The sequence below is a fragment of the Chlorocebus sabaeus genome, chromosome 18, assembly GCF_047675955.1.
Source record: "Chlorocebus sabaeus isolate Y175 chromosome 18, mChlSab1.0.hap1, whole genome shotgun sequence".
NCBI lineage: Eukaryota > Metazoa > Chordata > Mammalia > Primates > Cercopithecidae > Chlorocebus > Chlorocebus sabaeus.
The window spans coordinates 59,638,715-59,666,361 of NC_132921.1; the positions used below are offsets into that span (position 1 = coordinate 59,638,715).

At 48.0% G+C, this 27,647-nt stretch overlaps 1 protein-coding gene across 2 annotated transcripts in view; it reads right to left on the minus strand.

The window, feature by feature from the left end:
* CABLES1 (Cdk5 and Abl enzyme substrate 1) overlaps positions 1 to 27,647 on the minus strand; it is a 123,394-nt gene that overhangs the window by 16,211 nt on the left and 79,536 nt on the right. Inside the window, exons 4-7 of one of the 2 annotated variants that reach the window (XM_007974463.3) lie at positions 27,359 to 27,436; positions 6,413 to 6,509; positions 5,082 to 5,238; positions 3,901 to 4,004 (exon numbers count right to left, since the gene is read on the minus strand). In XM_007974463.3, the coding sequence (XP_007972654.1) occupies positions 3,901 to 4,004; positions 5,082 to 5,238; positions 6,413 to 6,509; positions 27,359 to 27,436 (436 nt within the window). The remainder of the gene's footprint in view (positions 1 to 3,900; positions 4,005 to 5,081; positions 5,239 to 6,412; positions 6,510 to 27,358; positions 27,437 to 27,647) is intronic. The other variant, XM_007974464.3, reaches the window with a different exon arrangement.

The following is a 27,647-nucleotide window of genomic DNA, read 5'->3' on the forward strand; positions in this document are numbered from 1 at the left end:
CAGAATAGGTGAAACTAATCTATGGTGACAGAAGTGAGAACAGTGATTGCCTCTGCAGGAAGGGGACGGGAAGAGTGGGATGGGGAGGGGAACTTTCTGCAGGGACAGAAATACTCTATATCTGGATCAGAGCGGTGGTTAAAAAATTCATGGAAATGCACACTTCAAACAAACAAGTGCATTTGATTGTCTGTAAATTACTTCTTTTAGCGGCTGCAGCAGGATTTGATGGGTGAAAGGATTAGCTCATCACTTTTGAGAGCTGCTTGATTCAGTAGAGGCTACGTGAGCATCTCAGAGCCTGATTTCCACAGGCACAGGACATCCCAAAACAGTGGAGGACAGTCCCAGAATTTCAGGTCAGTGCCTCTGCTGGGCTGGCCACATTGGACTGCCCTGGGGGCCCCAGGAAGACGGGACAGGCAGCAGGACTCCAGGGCCTCGGAGGCTGATACTAAGGGAGGTGAGCAGCTCCACATCATTGGCCTGTGACCAGCAAGCCTGCCCCTTCCCCCATCACCAAGCATTCCCACCCAGGAGGGAATCTGCCCTCTGTCTGGGCAGAGATCCCCATACCAGCCTAGTAGCCAAATGTGCCCCGGGCCCGCAAAGAGGGCATTCCACAACCTGGCTCAAAGGAGCCAGGGCCTTCGGAGCCAGTGCCTGTTTCAGCGGCAGCTCCCTGTGCCTGGGGCCGAGTCAGTGGGGAGGGAGGGTTTGTCAGCATCATCATCTGTGGGCTCTGCCTCCTGCCTGTGTGTGTGTAGAGGGAAGGGCAACGACGTTTACAGTTAGAAAAATCTATTTTATGCAAAACCAACCCCCTTCATACTTGGGGTCTTTCTACTGGGCTCTCCCCACCAAAACCTGGCAGGGCCGCCTGCTCTTAGCCTTCAGTGCTTGCTTCAATGCCATTCCTAGGGGAAGTCTTCCTTGAGGCCTACCACCTGGAGCCCACCTCCAACCCTTCTATCATTTCCTGCCATTTGTTTGTTTTGTTTGTTTTGTTTGAGACAGGGTCTTGCTTTGTTGCCCAGGCTGGAGTGCAGTGGCACAATCTCGGCTCACTTGCAGCCTCTGCCTCCTGGGTTCAAGCGATTCTCCCACCTCAGCCTCCCCAGTAGTTAGGACTACAGGTGCCCACCACCACACCTGGCTAATTTTTGTATTTTTAGTAGAGATGGTGTTTCACCACGTGGGCCAGGCTGGTCTTAAACTCCTGACCTCAGGTGATCCACCCGCCTTGGCCTCCCAAAGTTCTGGGATTACAGGTATGAGCCACCGTGCCTGGTCTCCTGCTGCTTTTCTAAGATGGTTCCTTCCTCATGATTATGGTGATCTGTCTCCTTGTTTACTGTTTACTCTCTGACATCCCCACTGACTCCAAGGTGGAGAACAGGGGTTGTGGCCAGTTAGTTCTCTACTGTGTAAGGAAGCCTGGCTCATAAAAAGGCCTCCATCAATACTTGTTCAACAGGTGAATTCTATACCTATTCCCCAACACACAAAAACAAAGCAAACACCCCAGCCCCCGCCCCTGCCCAACTGCCCCACTCGGACTCCTACAAGTTCAATGCAAATGTATGAGCAACGGCCTGTAACCCATGTCGGCTTCTAGGAAAAGAAGTCTCCAGGGAGCTGGGTTGAGGCCCTTTGTAATATACAACATACTGTCAAGAACTTAGACGAGAATGCTGAAACATGGATTTCCCACATTTTATCAAAGTACCAACATCTGTGGCCAGAATAGGAAACACGTAGGTCTCCAGGAGCCCACCAGGAAAACGCAGTCCACGTGCAATTCCATTCTCTATAGCGTGGAGTATTCCCGGGAGCACTGACTGCAGAGCCAGTGCGGTGAAATGACAAATGACCCACTTGGGAATATCAAATGAGGAGGGCAGGACATACATGCTGACTTGGCAATCTTCTAGCACGGTCTAAGGAGGAAAAGTTGTGTGTGCGTACGTGCACATGCACATACACACATACCGTGGCCCGGAACCTCAAGGCTCACAATGAAATCATTTAAAGGAAAAAAAAGATCAGATAAAAAAGATCAGATCTGGCACCAGCCTGACACTAGGCCTATAAAAGGAGAGGTCGGCATTATCACCAGGCATAACCTGTCTGGTAGGAGAGCTCCCGCCAACATCGATCAGAAATAGTGCACCTTCCTATTCTCTTGGTTACCTAGAAATCGGCTACACTGTTGGCCCAAAGAATGATCTTCATGTCCAACCCCGAGGTCGGCAGTTCTGGGGCTGACTGCTGAGGAATGTGGGATTCAGAGACAGCTGGGGAACGTGAAACGAGCCCCGAGCCAGGAGTTCTACCCTTGATCCCCCATTTCCCGTCTATCAACTAGGAGAGCCTCATTTGGACTCCCTGAGCTAGTTTCCTGGCCACGTTGCTTAATAAATAAAGTGAATTTTAATAAATAAGGCAGTGAACCACATAAAGCATCCTTATTCTTACACAAGGTGCTCCCCCCTTGACATCAGGGCAATCATTCTGGCCATTTATTGAACATTTATTACGTGCTAGCCTCTGCCAAAGATGAATATGCCTTGTTTTTTAAATAAATAGGCCATAGAGTGGAAGAAAAGTAACTACACATGGCGCTGGTTTTGCTTTCTGTGTTAGGAGTTGGGGCATGAGTGAGGGAGGGTGAGGAGTAGGGACAATTTTAAACTAAATGCCTTTGACTTGAATGCATTCTCCAATGACTAAATGCATTCTGACGCCATGTGGCATATGAGAGTGACCACTGAACGATGTGCCAAAGAACAAGAGGATAAATGCGGAAAGTAACTGGCCAGGCCTCAAGTTCTGCCTGGTGTTTTCTGACAAACAGCGGAGAACCCTAAGTTCTAAATGAAGATGGGGGTGCCCTTTGAGTACGGGGGATTGGTTTCCACTCTGGCTACTGCAGATACAAAAGCCTAGAGGAGAAAAAAACCTCCTGGTTCACTCCTGAGGCTGGGACTCCTGAGAACAGCTCAGGCTGGGAGCACGGGAGGGAGGGAACCAGAGGAGGAAGCGCTTGGTTATGCTCGCCCTGCCAGGCCCGGCTCATGGGCCAGAACATGCAAAAGGCAGGGAGGCGGTGGGGGTGTTCTGGGTGGACGGCTCCCACCTGATGCTGTGCATGGCAGGCCTGGCCAGTCGACTCTTCTGAAAAAGTGCAGCTCCCCCTCCTCCCATAGCAGGCGGGGCTCTGCTTGCCGCAAGAGTCAGGGCAAGTGGCCCAGAGAAAGCACCCAGGGCCCCGCCAGGCCCCTCCGGTGTCTGCAGAGGAGATGGCAGCCCTTGGTGGTGGGAAACAGTGGTCAGCCGAGAGCAGAAACCAAAATGACACACAGGGAAAAACAGGAAGAGTCCATGAAATAAAAACAGCAGAGAAAGGCTCTGCATGTAACACCCACAGTGTCCTACTTTCACTTTCCCAGGAGAGAATTCTGTCATCCCCAGCCTGGGGCCAAATGTTTGCTCGGCGTGCACATGAAGGCCTGCAGCCACCAAGAACTCCAAACACAGCTGTACTTGAACTCAGCACTCCCAGGGATGGGCCTGGTCCTCTCCACGGGGGTCTGTGGAGGTATAAGCTCGGACATCCCCCTTCAGAAGAGAGGGGCCTCCAACCTGAGCTGGTGACTTTGTGGACACCGGCAGCCCAGCCTTTACAAGCATCCTGAAAGTGGTGTTTGCAGGCCAGGTGGCCGGCAGGATTCTGGACAGCAGGCAATATTGGTCCTTCCACGGGCACCTACACCGGGGAGCTCCTCAGGAAGGTCCCCCAGGCAGAAAAGTCTTTGAACAAGCGCCCAGTCACCTCCAACCCATGCTGGGGCAACTGAGGGGCTGTGGCAAACCGAGCCTGCATTCCACACTACTCACCATGTAGGAAGGGAAGATCAGAACGCGTTTGTGCTTGCCACAAGGCCACTGGGGGTCATCCAAGAGATTTGGGTCATAGTCCATAAAGTCTCCCAGGTCACTACCTGAAGATCACATGCAAAATGCAAAATGATCATTAGCGGCTCCGGACCCTCCCCAGCAGAGCCAGCCAGGAGAATGCCAAGTATAGCTGCACTGAAGCAAGGCTGACTTAGCTCAACGTCACCGCACTCACTGACTTTTATTAGACATCTCCGCGTGCCAGTTAAGTGGATTCTCCTCTCCAAAGGGTTCACCAAATTCTAAACAAACTGACGTTTTTTTCCATTTTAGAAAATTATGTATTAATCTCCCTGAGCCAGGAGAGCAAAAACCTTTACACAGTGTGCAAGAGGCAGAGGACACTCTCAGAGTGTGGCCCCGAAGAGGTGCATTTTGGAAACTTGCAGATCAAATTCGGAGACGCCTGTGCTGCACGATTTGGTGTGAATACTCCCAGGCAGGCTATTGTGTCTGTATGAATACAAATCAGAGTGGCCACCAAGGCACAGCTGTGAACGATCAGAGGTGGCCGGAACACCAGGACAGGGCTTCAGAACTCAGCACTTGGGCAGACCTAGGGAACTTCACATTCACCCGGAATTTCCCTGAGAGTAGAAACAGCACTGCTTCCTAAAGCATCTTCTCCATGTGCCAGTTCTTACAAAGGTTTGACCAGCAAAGCTAGAAGTGTGCAAATCTTCCTTCAGCCGCCAAGTCGGCTCACCCACTAGGACCGGCACAAAGGAAACTCTCACACCTGAACCTGCACTTCAGAGCCCAGATTTTTCGTTTTAAAAGTCCGAATTGAGCACCATGAAAATACAGGACAGAACCTGGTCACTGTTGGGAGGAGCTGAGTGGTCAAGGAAGCTGGGAGACGCAGCCATCTCTGCATGGTGTGCATGGCCTTGGCGTCTCTCCACGTGGAAGTTCAGGCTGTCAATGACTGGGGCATCTGATTAGAGAGAAATCACCTGTGGCTTCACTGGGGGCCTGCATGGCCTGAGATCAGGCTTTCCTAAAAGTCACGTCACCTGTAGGCCCCCGTCTTCCAGTCTGCATCACAGGGAGACCCAATCCCCATGTAAACAGAGACACCTCCCACCACAAGCTACCACACCCAGCCAGGCCAAAGTTACCTGTGTCGAGGCTCCCCTGGGTGCCGCTTGCCCGGCCTATGGAGAGGCTGCGGTGGCTCAAGTTACGGAACTGGGAGAAAGAGGAAGTGGAGTCTATGGTATTTCTCCGGGCTCCAAAGGCATTTGTGGGTAACAGAAATTGGGTATAGGAAACAGTCTAAAAAGTGAAGACAAAAACAGGCCAGTGATTACTCCAAGGCATTGCTAGCTCTGCATTCTGATCAAGCTACAGGTGTCACCCCACGTTCAGGTCCACTTTCTCCTATTTGCAATTCTGAAATCCAATGAGATCTGAAAAATGAAATTTGTTTTGGTACTCATTGGTGCCAACACCCAACCTGAACTGACTTAAGGCTACACATAGTTTTAACTTACCCACCGGGTCTGACTGTTCCTATCACATGGAAGAAACATGAATGTATTTGACAACAAGGTACTATCTCAGAACCTGCTGGGGTGTTGTGTAATCCATGAGGCACACACTGCATTGCTTTTTATAATCCATCAAGTGCAGACTCCCAGAACACTTCAGGCCCCGAGTCCCTGGTGGGGGCTGTGGCCTCCCCTCCTGCTCCTCTGGCAGACGCCGCGTATGACCCTCCATTCTATCCCATTCTCCCTGGCACCTATGGCGACACTTCCTTGTTAGGGGTGAACAGAGCAAACGCATTGCTTTTCACCTGCCCAGGCAAGCATCTTGCATGCACCCCATCTACACCTTGAGCTCCCAGCAGCCTCATCAGCAAACAGACTACCCCGGGACACATTCCCCAAGGAACACTTGTATCATTGCCATACACGGATTTTGGAAGGGTTGATGAGGACTGTCTGGACCCTGCACAAAGGGGAGGGTCATCTTCAGCCTTTCACTCCTGAGACTTCAACCCCACGGCTTCTTGCATGTGGATGGAAGAGGAATGTGACCGCCCTGCTGCCCCGTGGTCACAGTGTAAGACTGAGGGACTCATGGGAAGCTATGACACTTTCTAGTAGCCTGAATACTGCTTGCTGACACCACCAGTTCATAGATGCTCAATCCACTTGTCATTCCACCCTGGAACATGCCTGCGTGTGAGGTACTCATAACTGCACGTTCCGTTGTAAACAGCGCTGGCAGAGAAATACACGTGCTGTGGGAACTCCTGCCGTGCTGCTACTCCGTCACCGGCTGCACACTAGGGGAGCCGGGCAGGCTGGCATCCCATGCCTGGAAATCTGCCCCAGACCTTGAGTCCTCCACCTCGAGAGAGGCTTGTGGGCTGTCCCCGTCCTTTGCTTCCTGACCCCTGTGCCTTCAGCACAACTCGGTGACCGGAGCCTGGCAGCCTTACCTTCCCGTCAGCACCCAGCTCCACACCTTCCAGACCAATGATCTCTTTCAAACTCACTGCGCCAGCTGATTGTCTTCCTCCGTCCAACTTCAAGTCCCTGGGAGGACAAGCCAGAGGGAAAAAAATGCTTTTGTGTGCACCCCAAAGAGCCATGAGGATGCTTACTGCATGAGACAACACGGTCACACCGATGAAAATGACCAGGTGAGCCCTGGTGATGGGACAGCCCTTTTTCCTCCTCGGGGGCTTGCCAGTGATGCCTTGTTGCAACCGCTTTGACGTAAATGAAATCCAACTGAACAGAAAGCCTGAAGATGAAGCTGATGGTTTACAGACATCCCTCCCTCTTCCACGAGGCCCCTTATGTTCCTAGAGACGGCCAGTGAACATGAGGCCAGAGAGCATTCCCTGAGCATCGTGGGACCACAGTTTGCTGGAATCTAACTGCTGGCTTCTTTCTTTCTTTCTGTTTTTTGTTTGTTTGTTTTGTTTTGAGACGGAATTTCACTCTTGTTGCCCAGGCTGGAGTGCAATGGCACGATCTCGGCTCACTGCAACTTCTGCCTCCCAGGTTCAAGCGATTCTTCTGCCTCAGCCTTTTGAGTAGCTGGGATTACAGGTGCACACCACCACGCCCGGCTACTTTTTTGTATTTTTAGTAGAGACAGGGGTTTCACTATGTTGGCCAGGATGGTCTCAAACTCCTGACCTCAGGTGATCCACCCACCTCGGCCTCCCAAAGTGCTGGGATTAGAGGCGTGAGCCACAGCACCCGGCCTGGGTTCTTTCTAATGCTGTGTGCGACCACCTCTCCTTGCTGCTCCCCCTTCTTAGGAGAAATGAATTCTTATCATAAACACCTACTGGGTGTATTGTTGGTGATGAAAGAATTAATGCCACAGTAGTCACCTCTACTACCTTGCCAGACCACCTAGAAAATGAGTATCTTTTAATAAAAGAATAATCTCTAGTAATAACAAGTATTCATTCATTCATTCATTCATTCATTCATTCATTCATTCAGGGACGAAGTCTTGCTCTGTTGCTCAGGATGGAGTACAGTGGTGTGATCATGGCTCACTGTAGCCTCAAACTCTTGGACATGCGCCATCCTCCAGTCTTGGCCTCTAAAGTGCTGCGATTAGAGGTGTGAGCTACCATGCCTGGCCAAACAAGCATTTATTTAGCACTTTACTATTTTCAAAGACTCACACATCATTTCTTTGGTTCTTTAAGATGACCCTATGAGAAAGGTACTACTATTTTGATCCAATTTACAGAGGAGGAAACTGAGGCCCTTGTGGGATTGCCAAGGTCACTAGGATGGTGGGCTGGAGAGTTCATCCAGTGTCATTTCTAGTACATCACATTGCCATGGAGATGCAAGATGGACTCACTGTGACTATGCTCAGGTGTAACTGCTCACATCCCAAAGGACCACACCCTTCCCCTACAGTAATTTTTAAAATTTGCCACATATTAGAATCGCCTGGGGATCTCTGACAAACTGTTATCTGGCTCCCACCCCCAGACAGTTGGCATGGGGTGTGACCTGGACATCGGGAGTCCTAAACACTGCCCAGGCGATTCTAAACTGCAGCCATGTTTGAGAATGACCAGGTCTTCGTGTTCTCTCTGACACCCAGTGCCTGTTAGTCAAAGCCACCTCAGACCCACAGCATACTAGCTGTGTGGCCTGGATGGAGGGACCACATTCAGGGGCCGATCTCCTACAACCTATGCAAGAACGAATATAAGGCAGGGGCAAATTGCTCCCAGCCAAAGACAAAGTCATCAGGTAAGAAGAGAGGAGGGAGCCAAGCGAGTGCTGAGAAGAGAAGGGAAAAAAAGCTATCCTCAAATGCAGAAAAAAAGCAGGGATGCTCTGACTCTGTTAAGCCATCATCCTAGTCTCTGGGCATTACATAATGAGCCGGCTCCCTTATCCTACCTGTAATGTGGAGTCTGATTAACAGAAATGCCCACGACCTTCTGTGTCCAGTAAGTGTTGCATTTCCACAGCAGGCTTCCTGGGAGGCCATGGTAGTGCCACCCTCAAAATATCTCTGGAGTCCCATTCAGAATCGACACCAAAGTCATGCAGATGAAAGCCAACAACCAACTCTGTTCACACCCACAAGACCATCTGCCCTACTGCTGCACCTGCTACGCAGGCAACCCAGGGCGATTCTTAAAAGGCTTCTTAAAGCAATTACGGATGGAAATGATGAATGCATCGGGGCACTGGCATAGGGAAGCGCCTACAAAGCAAAAACGTGAACAAGGCAATAAGGCAAAAATACCTGTGGTGGGGAGGGAGGGAGGGGACTGACCACATGCAGAGCAGGATAAAAATAGCAGTGTCTTCCTTTTCATTCAAGGACCAGCAGCTCAGTTCCACGGGCTTCCTACTTTTCCAAAGCCAAACCCAGCGAGCATGGTCTCCAAATTGCCAACTCCCAGATCATTTTCTCCTTCCTTGTTTCCATTTTGCCAGATGGAGAATGTTACTTAGGACTGAAATTAATAGAGAAGTAGGGAGTATCTTTTTGGAGTGAGTAGGCCAAGGGAAATAAGAATTCCAATAAGCCTATACTGAGAGGGTTCTCAGATGGAGAGCTGGCTGCAGGCAGGGGCAGAGTCTCAGTCCATTTTCATATCCTGTCTATACAATGTCTGATATGTAACGACCTATTTACTGAGCTGAACTAGTGTGGCTCTTTGCCGTCTCGCCGGTACTGATACATACAGATGGCAGGAAACTGTATGATTTTCCACTGTGCCCCTTTTCATCTGTCTTCAATTTGCTCACAGGCTCACTCCTTCCCCGGGGCAGCCTTGTCCTGGCCAACTGTCTGCCTGCCACCAAATGTGCACATCACACATCACAGTTAGCAGAACCAAACCAGTCGTGCCTCTTCCACACTCCCCTTCTTGGCACTTCCGCCAAAGGAAATGAAGCCCTACCAAAAAAATATAGTCATGTGCTCAAGTCCAAGATTCCATTCCATGAGATAAAACCCAAACCCATTTAAAGAAACAGGGATTCTTAGACCCAGTGGATTGTCCGAGCGTCTCAGCGACACTTGGGACCACACGTGAGATGGGCAAGGCTCCACCAACCCTACCCACAGAACTGGTCCCTTGAGAAATAACGTGACTCACTGTAGTCACCACTTCCCCCTGGCTTTCCACTTACGTCATTCTGCTTTCTAAATTGCTAAGGCCAAGCCAAGCAAGAAAATAAGAATAGTGGGGCCACCCTTAACTGCTACTGGAGACACGTGAGGCTTGTTACAGACCAGTGCCATGCAACAGAACCGCCTGTGATGACGGAGATGGTCCTTATCTACCTTGTCCCACACAATGGTTACGTGTGGCAACTAACTGCTTGAAATGTGACCAGTTGACTGAGAAACTGAATTTTTAATTTTCTTTAATTTTAATTAATTTAAATGTAAATAGCCACACGTGGCTAGTGACTATGAAGACCCAGTGCTTCTTTGGCAGGACTTTTGCTACTCTTACAAGTTCCTATGGCAAGATAATATAGTCATAGATATTTAGTGACTTGGATTTGGTCTCCCAGTTTTCTCTCCAAGAGTGGCCTATTTTCTGCCTATTGCCTCTGGGGATGTTTAAATTACAGGCCCCTGCAGATGGAGCAGCAGTGCAGGATTCACCTAAGTCGGGAGGGAAATGACCATGGGGTCCACAATCAAAGGGGGCCCATGCCCTATACCATCAGCACCCCAAGAACAGGCTCCCCGCCATGATAAAGATTCGTCACTCACAGCTGGCACAGAGCAGCAGATCTTTTTGCCTGGAGGGGTCACGGGGCGGGTGTGACAGAGTTTTGGCAGTGCTAGGGCAACCAAAGGAACAATAACTAGCGTGTGTTCCCCCGATCCTAGGCATTACAGTAGGTTCCAGGCCCTTCTTTGCACAATACTGGAGACGGGGAGGGAGGGGTGCCCAGTGAAAAGTAAGTCTCAATTTCCCCTCAGCCTTGTAGAAGGGGGGTTTACAGTTCATATTAAGTAGATTTAAAAAGAAGAAAAGAGGTATTTCTTATACACTAAAGCTACTCACACTTCAAAACTTCACTGATACAGTAATAAATATCATCACAGCTCCAGAACATTGACAGCTTCGTGATGGCAGAGGGCAACTTTTCCACACTTTTCCTCCCTCAGATTCAGGGAGAGGTTATCGCTAACTTCAGGGCTACCATTTTGGTGGGCTTGAATTAAGAGTGCACGCGTACAGACGTGGACATAGTCAGCGTCCACAGCAAACAAAACAGATCTCATCTAAGCCACTTTTAACAATGTCAGTTTCTTCTCATAATAGCTTTTGAATTTGTATATGTTAAGACTCTTGGGATCTAAAAAACAGAACTTTCACAAAAAGGCTGACAAACTTTTCTGGGTTCACTCTTACTAGTTTAGGGCTCTGATCAATGTTGCTGGAATATTTCTGATATTAACATGAAACATGAAATTGCTGTTCTTTGATCATATCTGACCCCCATAAACAGCGGTTTCACATTGTGCCACATAGCATAAGAGCTCAGGCAACTGCTCAGTCTTTATGTGTGAGTGAAAAGCAGGCGAGTCCTGGCTGACACGGTAAAACCCCGTCTCTACTAAAAAATACAAAAAACTAGCCAGGCGAGGTGACGGGCGCCTGTAGTCCCAGCTACTCGGGAGCTTGCAGTGAGCTGAGATCCGGCCACTGCACTCCAGCCTGGGCGACAAAGCGAGACTCTGTCTCAAAAAAAAAAAAAGAAAAAGAAAAGCAAGCGAGACCCATGGTCTTTGTTGTCCCTCTCTTTCGGAAGCCTAGAAAGGAACTCTGAATGGTGTAGATTCGCCCAAAAAGAATATTTTAAAAACTCCAGTGAAAAAGAATGAAGCAGAAGTCCCCGTGGAGTGTGACGAAATCATGGAATTTTCTAAGATCATTGTTCTGAATTCTCATTAAAATGCTATATAAAAATAGAAATATCTATTTGGCTAAAATGCCAGCATTAACCCTCCAGCACCAGGAAACAGAGCTAGGGCATGTGGAACTGCAGCTGAAAGTAATTAAAAGCAAACTGAAGTTGAAGTTTTCATTTTCTTCGAAAAAGCCAGAAGATTTTTTCCCAGACACATCTAGCACTCAAATGCTAATTTATTTTTTTAATAATTTTTATTTTTGAGATGGAGTTTTACTCTTGTTGCCCAGGCTGGAGTGCAGTGTCATGATCTCGGCTCACTGCAACCTCTGCCTCCCAGGTTCAAGTGATTCTCCTGCCTCAGTCTCCCAAGTAGCTGGGATTGCAGGCGCCCGCCATCACGCCCGGCTAATTTTTTGTGTTTTTAGTAGAGACGGGGTTTCACCACATTGTCCAGGCTGGTCTCGAACCCCTGAACTCAGCTGATCCGCCCTCCTCAGCCTCCTAAAGTGCTGGGGTTGCAGGCGTGAGCCACTGCACCTGGCCCTACTAATTTACTTATATTCCACTTCCTTTTAAAAATGGCATAGAGGTAAGTTCAAATACTACACATGAATATGGTCTGAAATTGTGTGTATTAGGTTTAAATGCTACAACTTTTACTCAGAGGTGAACACTGTTAGTCAGGTTATAGGAAATGATCTCATTTCTACAGACACCCTAACTGAACTACTGGCAAGAAACTGTGGACGATGCAAGGTTGTTTGATTCCTTCTCTCCACAGTCCTGGGTAGTGCTGCAACTTAGGCACGTGTCCCTAGAGGAGCTGCTTCACATTCTCTGCAAGTTTGTCAACTTCTGCAGAGGCTGTAGGCAACAAACACACTGAACATCCAGCAGAAAGATATATATGTTTTGTTTTGTTCTTTTTTTAAACAAAGGCTGACATTTAAAACTGGCCCATGGGGGTAGGTGAGTGGGAGTGACTGGAGGGGGTACAAGGGAGGGACTCAGAAGATGGGGGGCAGGGATGAAAACAGGAGATGAAAGCGCATTTGGGGACACAGCCAAGCAGCAGTTATACCCTTAAGCAATGAGCAGAAAAACAGGTTGGTTCATTTTGGGAGTGTAAACTCATCCTTCATAGGATGACACCAAAATTAATTTAACGCAGCTCTCCTTGAATGCCTGTAATTTCACTGTTAGAAACCCCTGGACCTCTGTTTAGTTCTGGCTTCTTCAGCACGAAGCACACATGCACAGCTGTGGAGTCATCTGATCAAAGCAGGTGGCTAATCTAGATATCCTGGGGCGAAAGGGGAACACCTAGGTCATTATTAATCATAAAACGGCCAACTCTGGACTTCATCTTTTGTAAAAGGCAAAATGATTTTTACTTTCCTCTTCTGTGGCTCCCTGGCAGAGGCCCAGCCAGCTGCTCACTGAGCCATAATGCATGGAATAGATTCTGACGGGAAAACAAGATTCCCTATTAGATAACAAGAAGTTCAAGCTATGGCCCTTTCCTCAGGGAGCATGATCAATGAACTAATATTACTCTTTAAAAAAAGACGTAAGACTTAAATATCTAACACCCAGGAACTAGATGGAAAAAGTGTGATCCAATTAACTAGGTTCCAAGGCTTTCTGCTTCCAAGATGGAGTGGTTCTGACTTCTCTCTACCATCCTTTCTCTAATGGTGCTCTGAGCCCAAGACCTTGGAACACCTGCCGGGAGCTCCACTAGGCGCTAGCTCTTCAAAGGACAACAATAGGTTGAACACTTTGATGTGTCAATAATTTAAGTCAATTAAATATTAACAGGATTTCCAGACCCTTCAAAACGAATAAAGAGTGAGAGATTTCCTGCACCTAAAGCAAAGCCTGAAAGCTGGATTAGGAAAGGAAATACCACTTGTGAGCTAAATTTTAATTAAGAGATTACACATGCCCCGGAAGTTGACAACACAAATCTTCCTCTTAGCTTAAGAGTCCCGTTTGTTACCCGTTCCGATACGGTGTAGCTGCCATCTTGGACCAGGCCTGCTTGCTGGCATCCAGCAGAAGGTGCCTCCACAGTTCAGAGACAATGGAACAGGGTCCACAGTTGATGGACAAAAGTCAAGTCAAAAGCAGCTTTTAGTCTAGAAGTCCCTTCCCACTCCCACTCAGGACTCCATCGATAAGCCATCCCCTGCAAGGGCAACTGGCAGAAAAGGAAGGGGTCTTAACGTAGCTTATAGCCAAATCTTTGTCTAAAGGCAGCTCCTATAAACAGCCAGATAATGGCATGAGTCATCCATGAGATCATTCCAGAATCTTTGTGTGGGAATATGCTTGGTGTGAGGAAAGAAACACAATTTGTGAATGTGTCATTTTCCACAACAAAAATTTTCTGGGGAAAGTGGGTGGGGAAGAAGGGGGCATGGGCCTGGAGCCAGGCAGGGAGCATTTAGGCTTGAAGGCTCTAAGAATAGAAGACGCTGTTCTCTGGGTCGCAAACAGATCAACACTCAGGAAATGGACCCAAATGGATGACCTCATCTGAATGCCCCCAAATGCCAAAAGCTAAGGATATAAACACCATGTGAAAGCTGTTGACAATTTAAAAACACGTCCCCCAGAGGCACCTTGCAACTCTACTGGGAAGCTATCTTCTTCATCACATGGTCTGTGATGCGTCTGCAGTAAGTGACCCCTGCGACTATCATACAGTCAAGTATGGTGATCTGAAGAGGTGTGAACCTACACACACATCACAGAAACTTTTTGCTGAAATCACCTAGTTTGGTGAGTTCACATAATCTCCAATCTCAAGTTTACTAGGTTCACCCCTACTTTCTTCTGGTCAGATCCACGTGTACAGAAATACCGACCCATATCCAGGTCTCAGGAAATAAAAAGCCCTCGGTGGCTGGTGCCGGGTCTCTCGTGCATAGGGACAATTCTAGGACTAGCTCTCAATACAACACCTGCAGTCTCTCACTCACCCGTGGGTTGTGCTCTAGAAGCTCCTGGGCTGGCAAGTTGGAAGTCAGAATGCATTTTTCGTTGATGCAGTAAGTGGAGATTAGCCTACCCAAGGCTCTCTGAGCCTATAATGTAACTGAATCAGCCCAAAAGCAAAAACAACAGCTCGGGTCATAGGAGCAAAAGGTCAGAGGGTGTGTGAGGGTAAAAAAATAGGAGGAAGTTGAGTCTCTCTCTTAGTTTCCTGGTCCAGGCTTGACCCTAAGGAATCTTTTTTTTTTTTTTTTTTTTTTTGAGATGAAGTCTCATTCTGTTGCCCAAGCTGGAGTGCAGCGGCATTATTTTGGGTCACTGCAACCTCCATTTCTTGGGTTCAAGTGATTCTCCTGCCTCAGCCTCCTGAGTAGCTGAGGCACATGCCACCATGCCCGGCTAATTTTTGTAATTTTAGTAGAGATGGGGTGTCACTATGTTGGCCAGGCTGGTCTTGAACTCCTGACCTTGTGATCCGCCCACCTTGGCCTCCCAAAGTACTGGGATTACAGGCATGAGCCACTGCGCCCGGCTTAGCAACATTTTAAAGGTCAAGTTTGTATTATTTCACCTTCTTCTCTGAACTTCCCTTTCCTTCTTAGGACTCCAGGAGCCTTTCCCCTAAGTTATTCCTGTTTTTCATAATTCCTTCCCTCTCTCTACATGTAAATCCATAAATTCCTTTGCAGTGCCAAGATTTCCCACTCCTGGCCCTATGGTGGTGGCACAGTAGTCCACAATGGGGGCTGGAAAGAGAGGGGAAGAGCAGTGGTCTTGGATAGAAGCGTTGGACAAGCTGTTTACTAAGTGGGGTCTGCCTATTTAGGGAAGTTGAGAAAGTTGCTTGCAACTCATTTTGTGAGCTGAGGGTCGCCAAGCCAAACCACAAATCCACACTAGAAAAGAGAAGGCCGTGACTAATGTAGATAAAAGGCAGAAAGATTCAGGCTGGCCTTGGCAAGTGTTAGCTGAGGAAAAAGGAGCTGGTTTAAGGCTGGGACTCTTCCCAGAAAATGGCATAATTTACAAGCTTCATCTGAGAAGAGTGTTTACAGCTATGGGAAGGTTTGATGTTACAGTTACAGTGAAAAAGCTGGGCAACATCTGTTCCTCTTCTCTGTAATAGGCTTGTTTTGAAAGGTGGGATTTAGCAAGAAAGATCAAAGCAAAACAATGGTCTCTTCACGTTCCATAAAGTGTATGCATTAAGAAAAAAAAAAAAAAAAAAAAGACTGGAAGGAAATAGACCAAAATGTAAATGGTGGCTTTGTTTAGGAGGTGAGGCTCAATCATTGTTATCTTCCTTTTACTTTTATACATTTTTCAAATAGTCTTTAAGAAAAATGTACTATTGAGGAAAAAAAGACTGAATAAAAGCAGATCTCAAGGTGAATCTAGTGTGTTTGCAGAATTGTACCACTGACAAACTCACTGTGAACCTGACTGGGAATTGCTAAGTTCAAGTAGATCTAGAAAGAACAACGAAAATAGCTCTGTGACAGCCGGGCACGGTGGCTCACGCCTGTAATCCCAGCACTTTAGGAGGCTGAGGTGGGAGGATGGCTTGAGCCCAGGATTATAAGACCAGCCTGAGCAGCATGGTGAAACCCAACTCTACAAAAAATACAAAAATTAGCTGGGCATGGTGGTGCATGCCTGTTGTCCCAGCTACGCAGGAAGCTGAGGTAGGAGGATCGCTTGAGCCTGGGAGGTCAAGGCTGCAGTGAGCCAAGAATGTGCTACTGCACTCCAGCCTGGGCAATACAGTGAGACCTTGTCTCAAAAAGAAAGAAAGAAAGAAAAAAAAGAAAATGCTCTGTGACTGGACAAAAATGGAAGTGAAACTAATGCTTAATGAATATCTACTACAGCCTGGCAGGGTGCTCAGAGCTTTCACATATTTCATTTACTATTTCGTTCAGCTCCCTAAGGTGGACATTATAGTCCATTTTACAGATGAGTGAAGCTGGGGTCAGTAAGGCTAGTTTATTTCCCAGGACTGAGGTTTCTGCCTGACCGCCAGCTCGTTCCCATGTACCACACTGCCTCCCTGGCCGCAGGTGCCCACAGGTACACGATCGCAAGGATGGGTAAGGGCTGTGGTTTTCCTAATGGAGGCACCAAAGGAGGTGGATGGTGGGAGTCGGGATGAAAGGGCTACTTGCGCCCATTCCTGATTCTCCAGAACAGCTCTGTGGTTAGCTGTTTTATCTACTGCAATTCTATGTAAACTTATATTGGAAGAATGGCTTCTGCAGCTTTAAAAAAAAAAAAAAAGCAAAAGCCAACAGTCCCCAAGTTCCTTCCAGCTCTAAAAGACTATGTTTGAGCTGAAGAGTGCTCCAAAACTACACAACTCATTTTTGGTCTGGCATTACCTTTACCTTAACTATCTTCCACTTCACATACCCTTTAATGAATTAGCTCAGGGCCACCCCAAGCAGAAGTGGCCATGCAATCTACCCCTGGTAATGATTAGTGGGACTCTGGGATCAACAGCTGTGTTATTTGAAAGGCGTGTGCACAACCCATATCCAGCCTTTAGTCAATGCATGCCAGTAAGTCCTGATAGCTTCCTAACACATGCACCTGATTAGAGATGACCATGTGGGCTTCAGAAGGGCCTAGCAATAAGGAGTAGATTGTGTGCGGATGAGTGTGGGTGGGTGGTGGCGGGGAGGACGCAGGAAGGGGCTTCAGTCTACCCTAGACACAGAGAGGGGCTCCAGGGACAGGATAGAGTGTCCCACTCTCTACAGAACTGAGCCTGGGAAAAATACCCTCTTTTTTTTTTTTTTTTTTTTGAGATAGAGTCTTGCTCTCTTGCCCAGGCTAGAGTGCAATGGCAACATCTTGGCTCACCGCAACCTCCACCTCTTGGGCTCAAGTGATTCTCCTACCTCAGCCTCCCGAGTAGCTGAGATTACAGGCGTCTGCCACTACGCCCAGCTAATTTTTGTATTTTAGTAGAGACAGGGTTTCACCATGTGGGCCAGGCTGGTCTCGAATTCCTGAACTCATGATTTGCCCGCCTCGGCCTCCCAAAGTGCTGGGATTACAGGCATGAGCCACCGCACCCAGCCAGAAATGCCCTCTTCTTACACTAGGCTAGATGCAATCTGAATATGTCCTGCACAATATGGGGCTGTATCACTTACATGTAGCTCACATGCTGCTGGTTTGGAGATGTTCAGACAAGCTGAGTTGATAGAAGACTAGGTAAACCTGCCAGCCAAAAGCCAGGGAATTCCAACAGGGCTCAGGCAAAGACTGCAGAGGCCAGTGCGACCTTATCTAAAGGCCCTTGGCATCCCTGGGCTTAACATTCAGGGTGCAAGTATTTGTAAGCGGCTCTGCAGGTGTAGAGCACTCGTGATCGGAGAGAACTGCACAGGCTGTGAGGCTAATGTCAGGGGAGTCACCTGGCTCATGGGTGGCAGGGGCCTCGCTGGGGCTTAGCACTTGCTAAGTGCAGCTCGATGCCCTCTTTTGTCACTTCAGGCTTAGCAACTTTCACTGTGGGTGGGACAGAGTCACTTGGAGAGAAGCAGGACCCTGAGGTCCATGTCAGTTCATCTTTGTTAGCACCTTCTGGGGCCTTCCTTATGGCCAGCCGTCCAGCTCCATCCTTTTACGGAGGTGCCCTCAAGGATGAGGTGCCAGGCTGAGGGACCCTGAGAGATGGCACCTGCTTCTGCTGAAGTAGTCTGGCCGTCCTTTGTTGGAGCAAACAGATTAGATAGATAGACAGATAGATAGACAGATAGATAGATAGATAGATAGATAGATAGATAGATAGCGCGAGTGCACGAGCACTATATTCATAAACACAGCAATTCTCGAAAGCCTCAGAAACCTTGCTTCTACTCACCCAACACACAAAACCAGAGTGACTACTACTTTCTATGCACAGTGCTGCAGATGCCTTGAGGATTAAGATGCAATCCACACCCACTAGTGAAAAATAAGTTAAAATATGTATGATAAGCCCTGAGACATGAAGGGGCTCTTAGTGGAGCTGGGGGTGGGGGGACAGGTGCTGGGGGGCACTGAGAAAGCTGCCTGGAGGGAGGGCTGAGTATCCCCAAAGGTGAGGAGAGACTGAAGCGTTAAGGCAGCTCGCTAGGGCTGAGAGGGGCTGTGCTGAGAGACGGCTGGAGAGGAGTACTGAGGCCAGAGCCTCAAAGGCCCTGTTTCTGTTAAGTCTGGGGGACCACAAAGGAGGTTTTAAGTTAGGCCTGGATGAATCCAGAGCTCCTGGGCTTTGGAAATCCATTTGGACATCTATGCAGTCTCACTAGACACTGTCTTGTCCTTAACGGGAGCACATCTATGCGGAAGGAAGGGACCTTCTAAACTTCTTAGGGACCCTTGGTTCCCTGAGGGCTCCCTCCTGAGCCAGGTTTGGATCAGGGGCTTGAGTTCTCCTTGATCTGGGGTTCTTCAGTCTCCCCAGGTTCCGTTTGGGGACAGGCAGATCTTTTGGTGAACCACTGTGGCAGAGACCATAGACTAGCTCATGATCCTCAGGTCGCTGTTAAAAACTACATTTCCCAGGCTCCCAAGGCAGCCTAGGTTCTGCTAAGTGGAAGCACTCATGGGAAACCTGGAGGTGGAAGTAACACATGGGGAGATCAGAACTTCTGGCAAGCCTAAGGTGGGGGCCCCAGATGGCAGCGTCAACAGCACTTCCATGGGAAGAGCTCCAGGGTAGGGCTGTAAGTGGGTCCTAGCTGTGTTGCCCTCACTGTGTTGGTCCTGGGTGTCTGTGCTGGCTTCTGTCTGTCCTAGAAATCCTGTAAGGTGCCTGAAAACCACGGCCCACCCCAACCATCAGAGGGGACTCTGATGACTGCAACTCAGGACACCGAGCATAACTACCCTCCATTCCACCCTTCTGTGTCTCTCCGAGCCACTAGGGGTTCATGCTGCAGGCAAGACTTTGAATTCCTAAAGTAAAAGAACATGAAGACGGACAGTTAACAGAAGCATCTCATTATATCCAGCAGACAATTTCCTATCGTATGCAAGCAAACTCTGTAAATCAAACAATATTTTATGAGCAGTTAAGAAAGCTCTGTGGCCCTGCCACACATCCTTTTGTGAAGTGAAGACATGCCTGGTACTGTGACTAGGAATCCTCTAATACAACTATGCTGCACCCTTTCTCAAAGAGAAGCGTTCTCCATGCATGCGATCGGGGCATGGGAAAGACCCTTACTGCTCCCTAAATTGCCTCAGGGGGCAACTTTGGTGTACTGGGGAAAAGGTGTTGGGGAGACTCGAGCTGGCAGCACTTCAGGGTCATGAGCCAGGAACACCCACACCTCTGCAGACAGCCAGTGCATCAACACTATACAGACACCAGGAGAATTTCACCAGCTCCACACTCTCCACACACCTTCCTATCCTGAAGATGACAATTACCCAGATGGGGTATGCAAGTCTGCAGGTGAACCAGCAAGCTCCAAAGCCTTCCGAAAGTTACAACCCATCAGCTCAGCAGCTGGGGTCCCCAGAAGGCAGCCCGTCTGTGGCACACCTGTGAGCCGTGACCTCCAAGCTCCATCTTCACCAAAATGTACACCAGTCAGCCAGCGCTGCCTGCCTGTACTGGTCCCGAGCCAGCACGCCCAGCCCCAAAGGCGTGATCATGAAGGGAAACACACTTGGTTCCCAAGTATGCGTTCCAGCTTCCCGGGCTGCACCGCCTCCACAGCAGCAAACACAACAGGGCAGATCTGCGGCCACACTGCCTGCCCCCACCTACTACCACCTGGGCAGTTGCCAAGCTTTTCTCGGCCACTAGCCTCAAGTAAAATGGTAATACTGGCACCTACCTTGTGAGGCTGTTGGGCAGATGAAATGAGTGAGCGTATATCAAGCACGTGGGCCAGTGCCTGGGATGCCATACACTGTAAGCACTATTCAGGTCTCAGCTCCTATTATTACCTCTGTTTATCATGTTCACACACATGCTTGACTGCACCCTTCGTTAATCCTAGATAAATGTACTCTTCTCTCAAATATCCACACCATCCATCACGGTAGGGAAGAGCATGCTGGAGACTGCGGTGGCTGTTAGATGCTCGGGCAGTCTGCTTCAAGCAGCAGCTCTAGAGACCACTGTGGGGCCGATCCGTTATCAGCTTGGCATAAACCTGGTGGCATGTAAAACGATCCCGCACGTTTTCCAGTGTTCCCAAGCCTAGGCTCATTAAGTTCCTAGCCTCGTGGCCCACACCAAGAAAAAATGGGCCCAATACATGTATAGTGGCAAGAAGCCACCAGATCTGCACATTTTTTTAAAATCTCAATTTTCACTCTGATGGTAGTTTCTTTTGCTGTGCAGAAGCTCTTCAGTTTAATTAGATCCCATTTGTCAATGTTGGCTTTTGTTGCTGTTGCTTTTGGTGTTTTAGACATGAAGTCCTTGCCCATGCCTATGTCCTGAAGGGTATTACCTAGATTTTCTTCTAAGGTTTTTATGGTTTTAGGTCTAACATTTAAGTCTCTAATCCATCTTGAATTAATTTTCATATAAGGAGTAAGGAAAAGATCCAGTTTCAGCTTTCTTCTTATGGCTAGCCAATTTTCCCAGCACCATTTATTAAATAGGGAATCTTTTCCCCACAGAATGGGAGAAAATTTTTGCAATCTTCTCATCTGACAAAGGGCTAATACCCAGAACCTATAAAGAACTCAATCAAATGTACAAGAAAAAAACAAACAACCCCATCAAAAATTGGGCAAAGGATATGAACAGACACTTCTCAAAAGAAGACATTTATGCAGCCAACAGACACATGAAAAAATGCTCATCATCACTCGCCATCAGAGAAATGCAAATCAAAACCACGAGATACCATCTCACACCAGTTAGAATGGCAATCATTAAAAAAATCAGGAAACAACAGGTGCTGGAGAGGATGTGGAGAAATAGGAACACTTTTACACTGTTGGTGGGACTGTAAACTAGTTCAACCATTGTGGAAAACAGTGTGGCGATTCCTCAAGGATCTAGAACTAGAAATACCATTTGACCCAGCCATCCCACTACTGGGTATATACCCAAAGGATTATAAATCATGCTGCTATAAAGACACATGCACACGTATGTTTACTGCAGCACTATTCACAGTAGCAAAGACTTGGAATCAACCCAAATGTCCATCAGTGACAGACTGGATTAAGAAAATGTGGCACATATACACCATGGAATACTATGCAGCCATAAAAAAGGATGAGTTCACGTCCTTTGTAGGGACATGGATGCAGCTGGAAACCATCATTCTCAGCAAACTATTGCAAGAATAGAAAACCAAACACCACATGTTCTCACTCATAGGTGGGAACTGAACAATGAGATCACTTGGACACAGAAAGGGGATCATCACACACCAGGTCCTATGGTGGGGGGTGGGGGAGGGATAGCATTAGGAGATATACCTAATGTAAATGACGAGTTAATGTGTGCAGCACACCGACATGGCACATGTATACATATGTAACAAACCTGCACGTTGTGTACATGTACCCTAGAACTTAAAGTATAATAAAAAAAAAACCTTAATTTTAAGAAACTCAGTGAAGATTAATATTCAGGTAGGAGCTCCAGAAGTTGCTGATTGTTGACAGATGGGGAGTGGACAGTGTGTTTCATTCATAAATTCGTTGTTCAACACAGCTTACTGCTTCTGCATCAGCAGCACTGACAAGAATGAGAATGACCTTCTGTGCTCGCAGGGTCCTTGTAGAGTCTGGTTAAACATCGCTGTTTTATAGATGAGGGGTCTGAGACTCAGGAGGGTTGAGTGATGGGCCCATATATCAGAGCTCACTCCTGTCCCCGGCCCTCTCCCCTGCCCCTCACTACAGGGGTGTGGACGCTGAGTGTGGCTGGGAAATGGGACTCCAGCTTGAATAGGGCATCACTACATCTCTCAACACGCAGGCCCTGCCTGAGAGTTCACGAGGAGTTGGATCATCTGCTGGCATCCTCAGAGTCAACGCTGAGGATGCAATATCCTTTCTCGTATCTCTACGGTCTCACACTTCCAAGTCTAACTGGGGAACTGCCTTCGCTGGGCACTACCTTGGATCCTGCAATCTGAACTCACCCAACTCCTTCCTCTGCTCTAATCAGACATTGCTTAGGACTCAATGTTTTTGCTATTTGGTTTGATGATTGGTTTACTAGCTTATTCCCATCTCCCACTGAGACAGAGGACCAGAGAGAGGGCACGGAGAGTAGGCTCCACACACAGACATTTTCCTTCACCAGTGTATCCAAAGCAGGGTGGCAGTGCCCAGCACACAGTAGGTGCTCACCAGGCTGCAGGTGAGTGAATTCTGACGTACAATGGTAGCCCGTAAACCTCCACATAGGTGGCATCCTGGCATGGCAAGGCACTTGGGGGGTGGTGGGGATAAAGAAACTTTACAAAGCAAACACCTTGCTTTTACTTAAGACTGGACATTTACTATAAATGTAGGTGTTGGTCAGGATTTGTGGGCAGTTCAAATGTTCTCCAGTGCCTGCCTGCCCACCCTCCACTGACTTGGATTGGTAACTCATTCCCACCCACCCCTTCCCTAGCCTCCATCAGGGCCTTAATTCACTGGGAGCAGAACAAGTGACCTAATGCGCAAAAGATCGAATGAATAGATAGTACTATATAAAGCCTTCCTAAGGTTGGTCTGTCTGCTTTGATCAACTGATGTCAGGATCCAGAATCAGTGTTCAAGTTAAAACCAAGAACAAAATGTGGAGGCCATGGTGGGAGCCAGGGCTGGGAAGCTTGAGTGCAGCGCAAAGTGGCCAGAAAACAAGCCCAGAAAGATCAGGCCGCCCTGACAGATGCTTTCCATGGGAAGGAGGCTCAAGTACCCAGCAGATGAACTATGAGCGTCCTGCTTTTAGAACTTTCTTGTGATGAAGTTGGAGCTGTATATTAGCCCCTTCATCGGTGGGGGGTCGGGGGCGGGGGGGTTGTGCCTGTTTGGAATAATCAGGTCCATGTGGCTGGGACCATGTACATGAGCACAATGGAAACGTGGAGGCCAGAAAGCACGGCCCTGCAGGCTGGGGCAGCCCAGGTCCCGAGTTCCAGGGTTGCTGACTCTGCCAGGTGGGGGGCTGTGGGCAAGCTTCGCCCCGCTGTGCCTCAGCTGTGAAGCAGGAAGGCCTTTCCACCCCTGAAATTCTATGACTTACGTCCCAGTCACAAAAAGAGCTTCAGTGTAAAAGTAAAGGAATTTTCCACCTTGGAAAGGCATTAGTTAATACGTACATGAACTGGAGTTGTTTAAAATATGTATGTGTATATATTTATCGGTATATTTACTAGTAAACTTCTACTAGTATATATTTACTAGTACATTTTTATTTGAGCATAGTTGTTTTCCCAATAATTAGTAAAAAAAAAAAATTTAAAAATCATAAGTGGGTTATTTATAAATACAATGTCTGCTCATTAAAAAGTTTTAAAAGCACTCTGCTTCTTAATCCTGCTGCTACATCACAATATTTGGAATTGTAATCAGAGTTTCTTGTGTGAGTACAGAAGTAGACTGTGCTGCAGAAACGAATATGTTCTTTTCTGTTAGTTCTGACAAAGGACCTGATGATACTTTTTGTTATAGAAAAAAATCCTCTTCTAGCTGGGTACAGTGGCTTACCCCTGTAATCCCAACACTTTGGGAGGCAGAGGCAGGAGGATCACTCGAGTCCAGGAGTTTGAGACCAGTCTGCAAGATCTCATCTCTACTAAAAATTTAAAAAGTTAGCTGGGTGTGGTGGTGCACAACTGTAGTCCTAGCTACTTGGGAGACTGAGGTGGGTGGATGGCTACAGCGTAGGAGTTCGAGGCTGCAGTGAGCCATGTTTGTGCCACTGCATACCAGCCTGGGCAACAAAGCAAAATCCTGTCTCAAAAACAAACAAACAAAACCAAAAAACAAAACCAAAAAATCCCTCTTCTGCACCTTGGTTTCCTCATCTATAAAATTTGGAGGAATAGTGGATTTGAATCTGTTCACACACAGGATGTAAAAGGTGGGATCCCACACACTCATTTTGCTTCTCTGTCCAGGGCCAACAGAGCAGCCAACTCTGCTGAATATCCCATGCAGTGGCCCTTTCTGCAACATAGGAGGCCTTCCCAAGCAGCAAGGAGACCCAGGAAAAAAAAAAAAAGGAGGAGACCCAGGCATGAACAGACACTCTTTCCTAGCACCAACTGGCTGCCACCTAGCATTTCCCTGAGATGCTGAAAAGAATGGAGGGCCACACATATCCACAAGGATGTCCAGTGGAGATGGTCTAAGGGCCCTCTTCCTGGGTACTTTAAGTTAAAACGGCTTCCTACTGGCTTTGCAGAAATGCCATAATCTTCACATTACCGACGGGAGGTAGTAACTTCCCCACTCCACAGAGGAGCCAATGGAAGCTCACAGAAGCTAATAAGTAATAAAAATTCCAAATCGCCAAAGTTCTTCACAATGATTATCTTTTACTGTCAGAAATATGGGGTCCTTGCTGAGTGGGCCCTAGCACTTCTCTGCATGCCAGGCGCCATGCTGGAAACCCTGGATTCACTTACTCCTGGGAGTTGCAGTTAACCTCTGGGAGGCAGATACCAGAAAAGCTCCATTTCGCAGCAAGGTTTCTGCAGATACAGAACTTATCTTGCCTGTCTGTCAGTGTGGGTCATGGAAAAACTTACAGCTGAACAGACTGGGGATTACATCCCCATTCTGGCCCAAAGTCGAGATTTCAACTCTTTTTTTTTTTTTTTTTTTTTTTTTGAGACGGAGTCTTGCTCTGTGCCCCAGGCTGGAGTGCAGTGGCGCGATCTCGGCTCACTGCAAGCTCCACCTCCCGGGTTCACGCCATTCTCCTGCCTCAGCCTCCCAAGTAGCTGGGACTACAGGCGCCTGCCACCACGCCCGGCTAATTTTCTTGTATTTTTAGTAGAGACGGGGTTTCACTGTGTTAGCCAGGATGGTCTCGATCTCCTGACCTCGTGATCCGCCCGCCTCGGCCTCCCAAAGTGCTGGGACTCTTAAGCATTGATCAGTCATGTCATCTACAAAATGGGGATGAACACTTGGGTACCACAGTGAGGGGTATCTTACCCCAGACCTTGGAGAATAAAACTCATATGGACACTTCAAAGACAAGTGTAGAGAAGCCAAATTAAAGAAACAGAATGAATCTCCAGCCAGGAAGATTCAAGGATTGCTTGACTGGGTATCACCGGCATGTATTAAAAGCTGTAGTTAATCGTGTGTGTAATTTTAATGTGTCTCCCCTGCTAAGCTTTAAGTTCAGGGGCACAGGAACCCAATCCATCCTTCTCTACCTTTGTCCCGGGCACCTGGTCACATGACAAGCACTCAATAAATGAATGAACGAGACGGAGCTAAGGAAAGAATGTGTCAATCAGAGAGGTCAGCCAGGAAAATCCAGATAAATGAGGCTGATGTCACAGTGCCATCCAAGCTCTGGCCAGGAGAGGACCTGCTGGCAAAGAGCCTGCTACTAATAATACAGATACCCTGGAGGTGTGTACCCAGGCTGGTCACGCTCAAACATTCTGGGCCCTCGGGCTACTACTTGTAATAAGATGAATGAACTGGCCTCTGGGGTCACAGGAGGTCTGTGAGCTGGTATGAGCTAATTCTGTCAAGGAATGAACCTGCTCTTGCAACGTAGCCAGACCCGGGGCCACAGCAGGTAGGTCAGGCGAAGAGAGCTGCCCCACTACATCTCTCTGGGCAGCCCACTGGCCACTAGACAGATGGTCCTTAGACCTCCGAGCTACAGGATTTGCTGCTACTTTTTCTAGAACACCTACTTTGCAAGGTTTGGCTGCAAGGATGTAAATAATGAAAAAGACCAGCTCAAAGTGTGTGCTTAACAAACAGTGTCATGATTATTGCTCCTTAAGGCACACGTCTCATCAATGACTGAGTCAGGATTCCACAAATAAAGATGTGCTATTTTCTGTCCCATGGAGCTGACAATGAAGAGTGCAGATAAGGACCACGGTGAATCGAACAGGCTAAGTCTAGCAGATCTACAGGAGAAACAGGAGGTCATGATGAGCAGGAAGGCCTGGGGTGGAGCTTATGGAGATGGCGGAAGATGAACACACGGCAAATCAGCACCAGTGGCCACACGGCCCTCCTTGGGGACAGTGGTCACATGTCTGTGGTGTGGCTGGCACAATGACCAGATGCCACAGCCAACATCCCATGATGCTTGACATCTTACACAGTGAACTGTCCTGCCTTCGATACTGGCGGCAGCCTGATGACAGACACCAGATGCATGAAAAGGCAAAGGGAACATGAGGTCTAGATGCAGAGGAGGAAGGAACATGGGGTTTAGGGATGGCGATGAAGAGCAGAGGCTTTGCACGGACGGACCCTCAGGTACTTACTTGTTTTCAGGGTAAAAGGAGGGGCTTGTTGATCTAGAGAGGGAAGGATTCCTCTGGCCTGTACCTAGTTACCTAATCTCTGGTCCTGGGACCTTTTTGCTTTGATGTTTCTCTGTGGTGGCAGCTCCAGCTTGCTGGTCAGTTTCCAACCCCAAACCCAAGATGCAAGGGGGTGGGATGGCCACCGGGTTTGTTCCAATTCCTTCCTCGACCTACCTTTTTTCCAAAGGTTGGCATGGCCCTGTGGAATATGGTGGGCCCCGTGATGTTCTTGCTTTACAGTACTGGATAAGGTAACACAATGTAGATTGAGAAAGAACAGGCGACAGGATGGGGACACACACACACACACACACACACACACACAAAATGAGGAAGCTTTCTGGCTGAAAAGAAAGTGGAACATCTTTTTATCGTTCCAATGTACAAATACTGAATTTGCGGTGTCCAAGCAAGGCAACTTCTTGAAAATGGAAAGGATGACCACATTATGTACATTGGTGTGAGAACTTTTCACCCAGAGGACTACAAAGCATGCATGCATATACATACCCGACTTGGGTACTGTCGCGATATGGCAGCACTGAAAATATACTACAGAAGGATCTTCTGCCGCTGATAAGGACTATTCTAAAAAGTAAAAAAAAGAACAAACAACAAACACACTAAATGCAAAGACTCAAGCTAAAAAACAAAATCTATAGCAATTAAGCATTCATGGCATTCATAGCAGTATCTGCACGCTCCCACCACCTCCTCTGGCAGATGGTATTCTGCTCTCCTTGCAAAATGCAACCCCAGCGTGGCAGAAGTGGGCTGCCTCTCCTCATCCCAATATTAA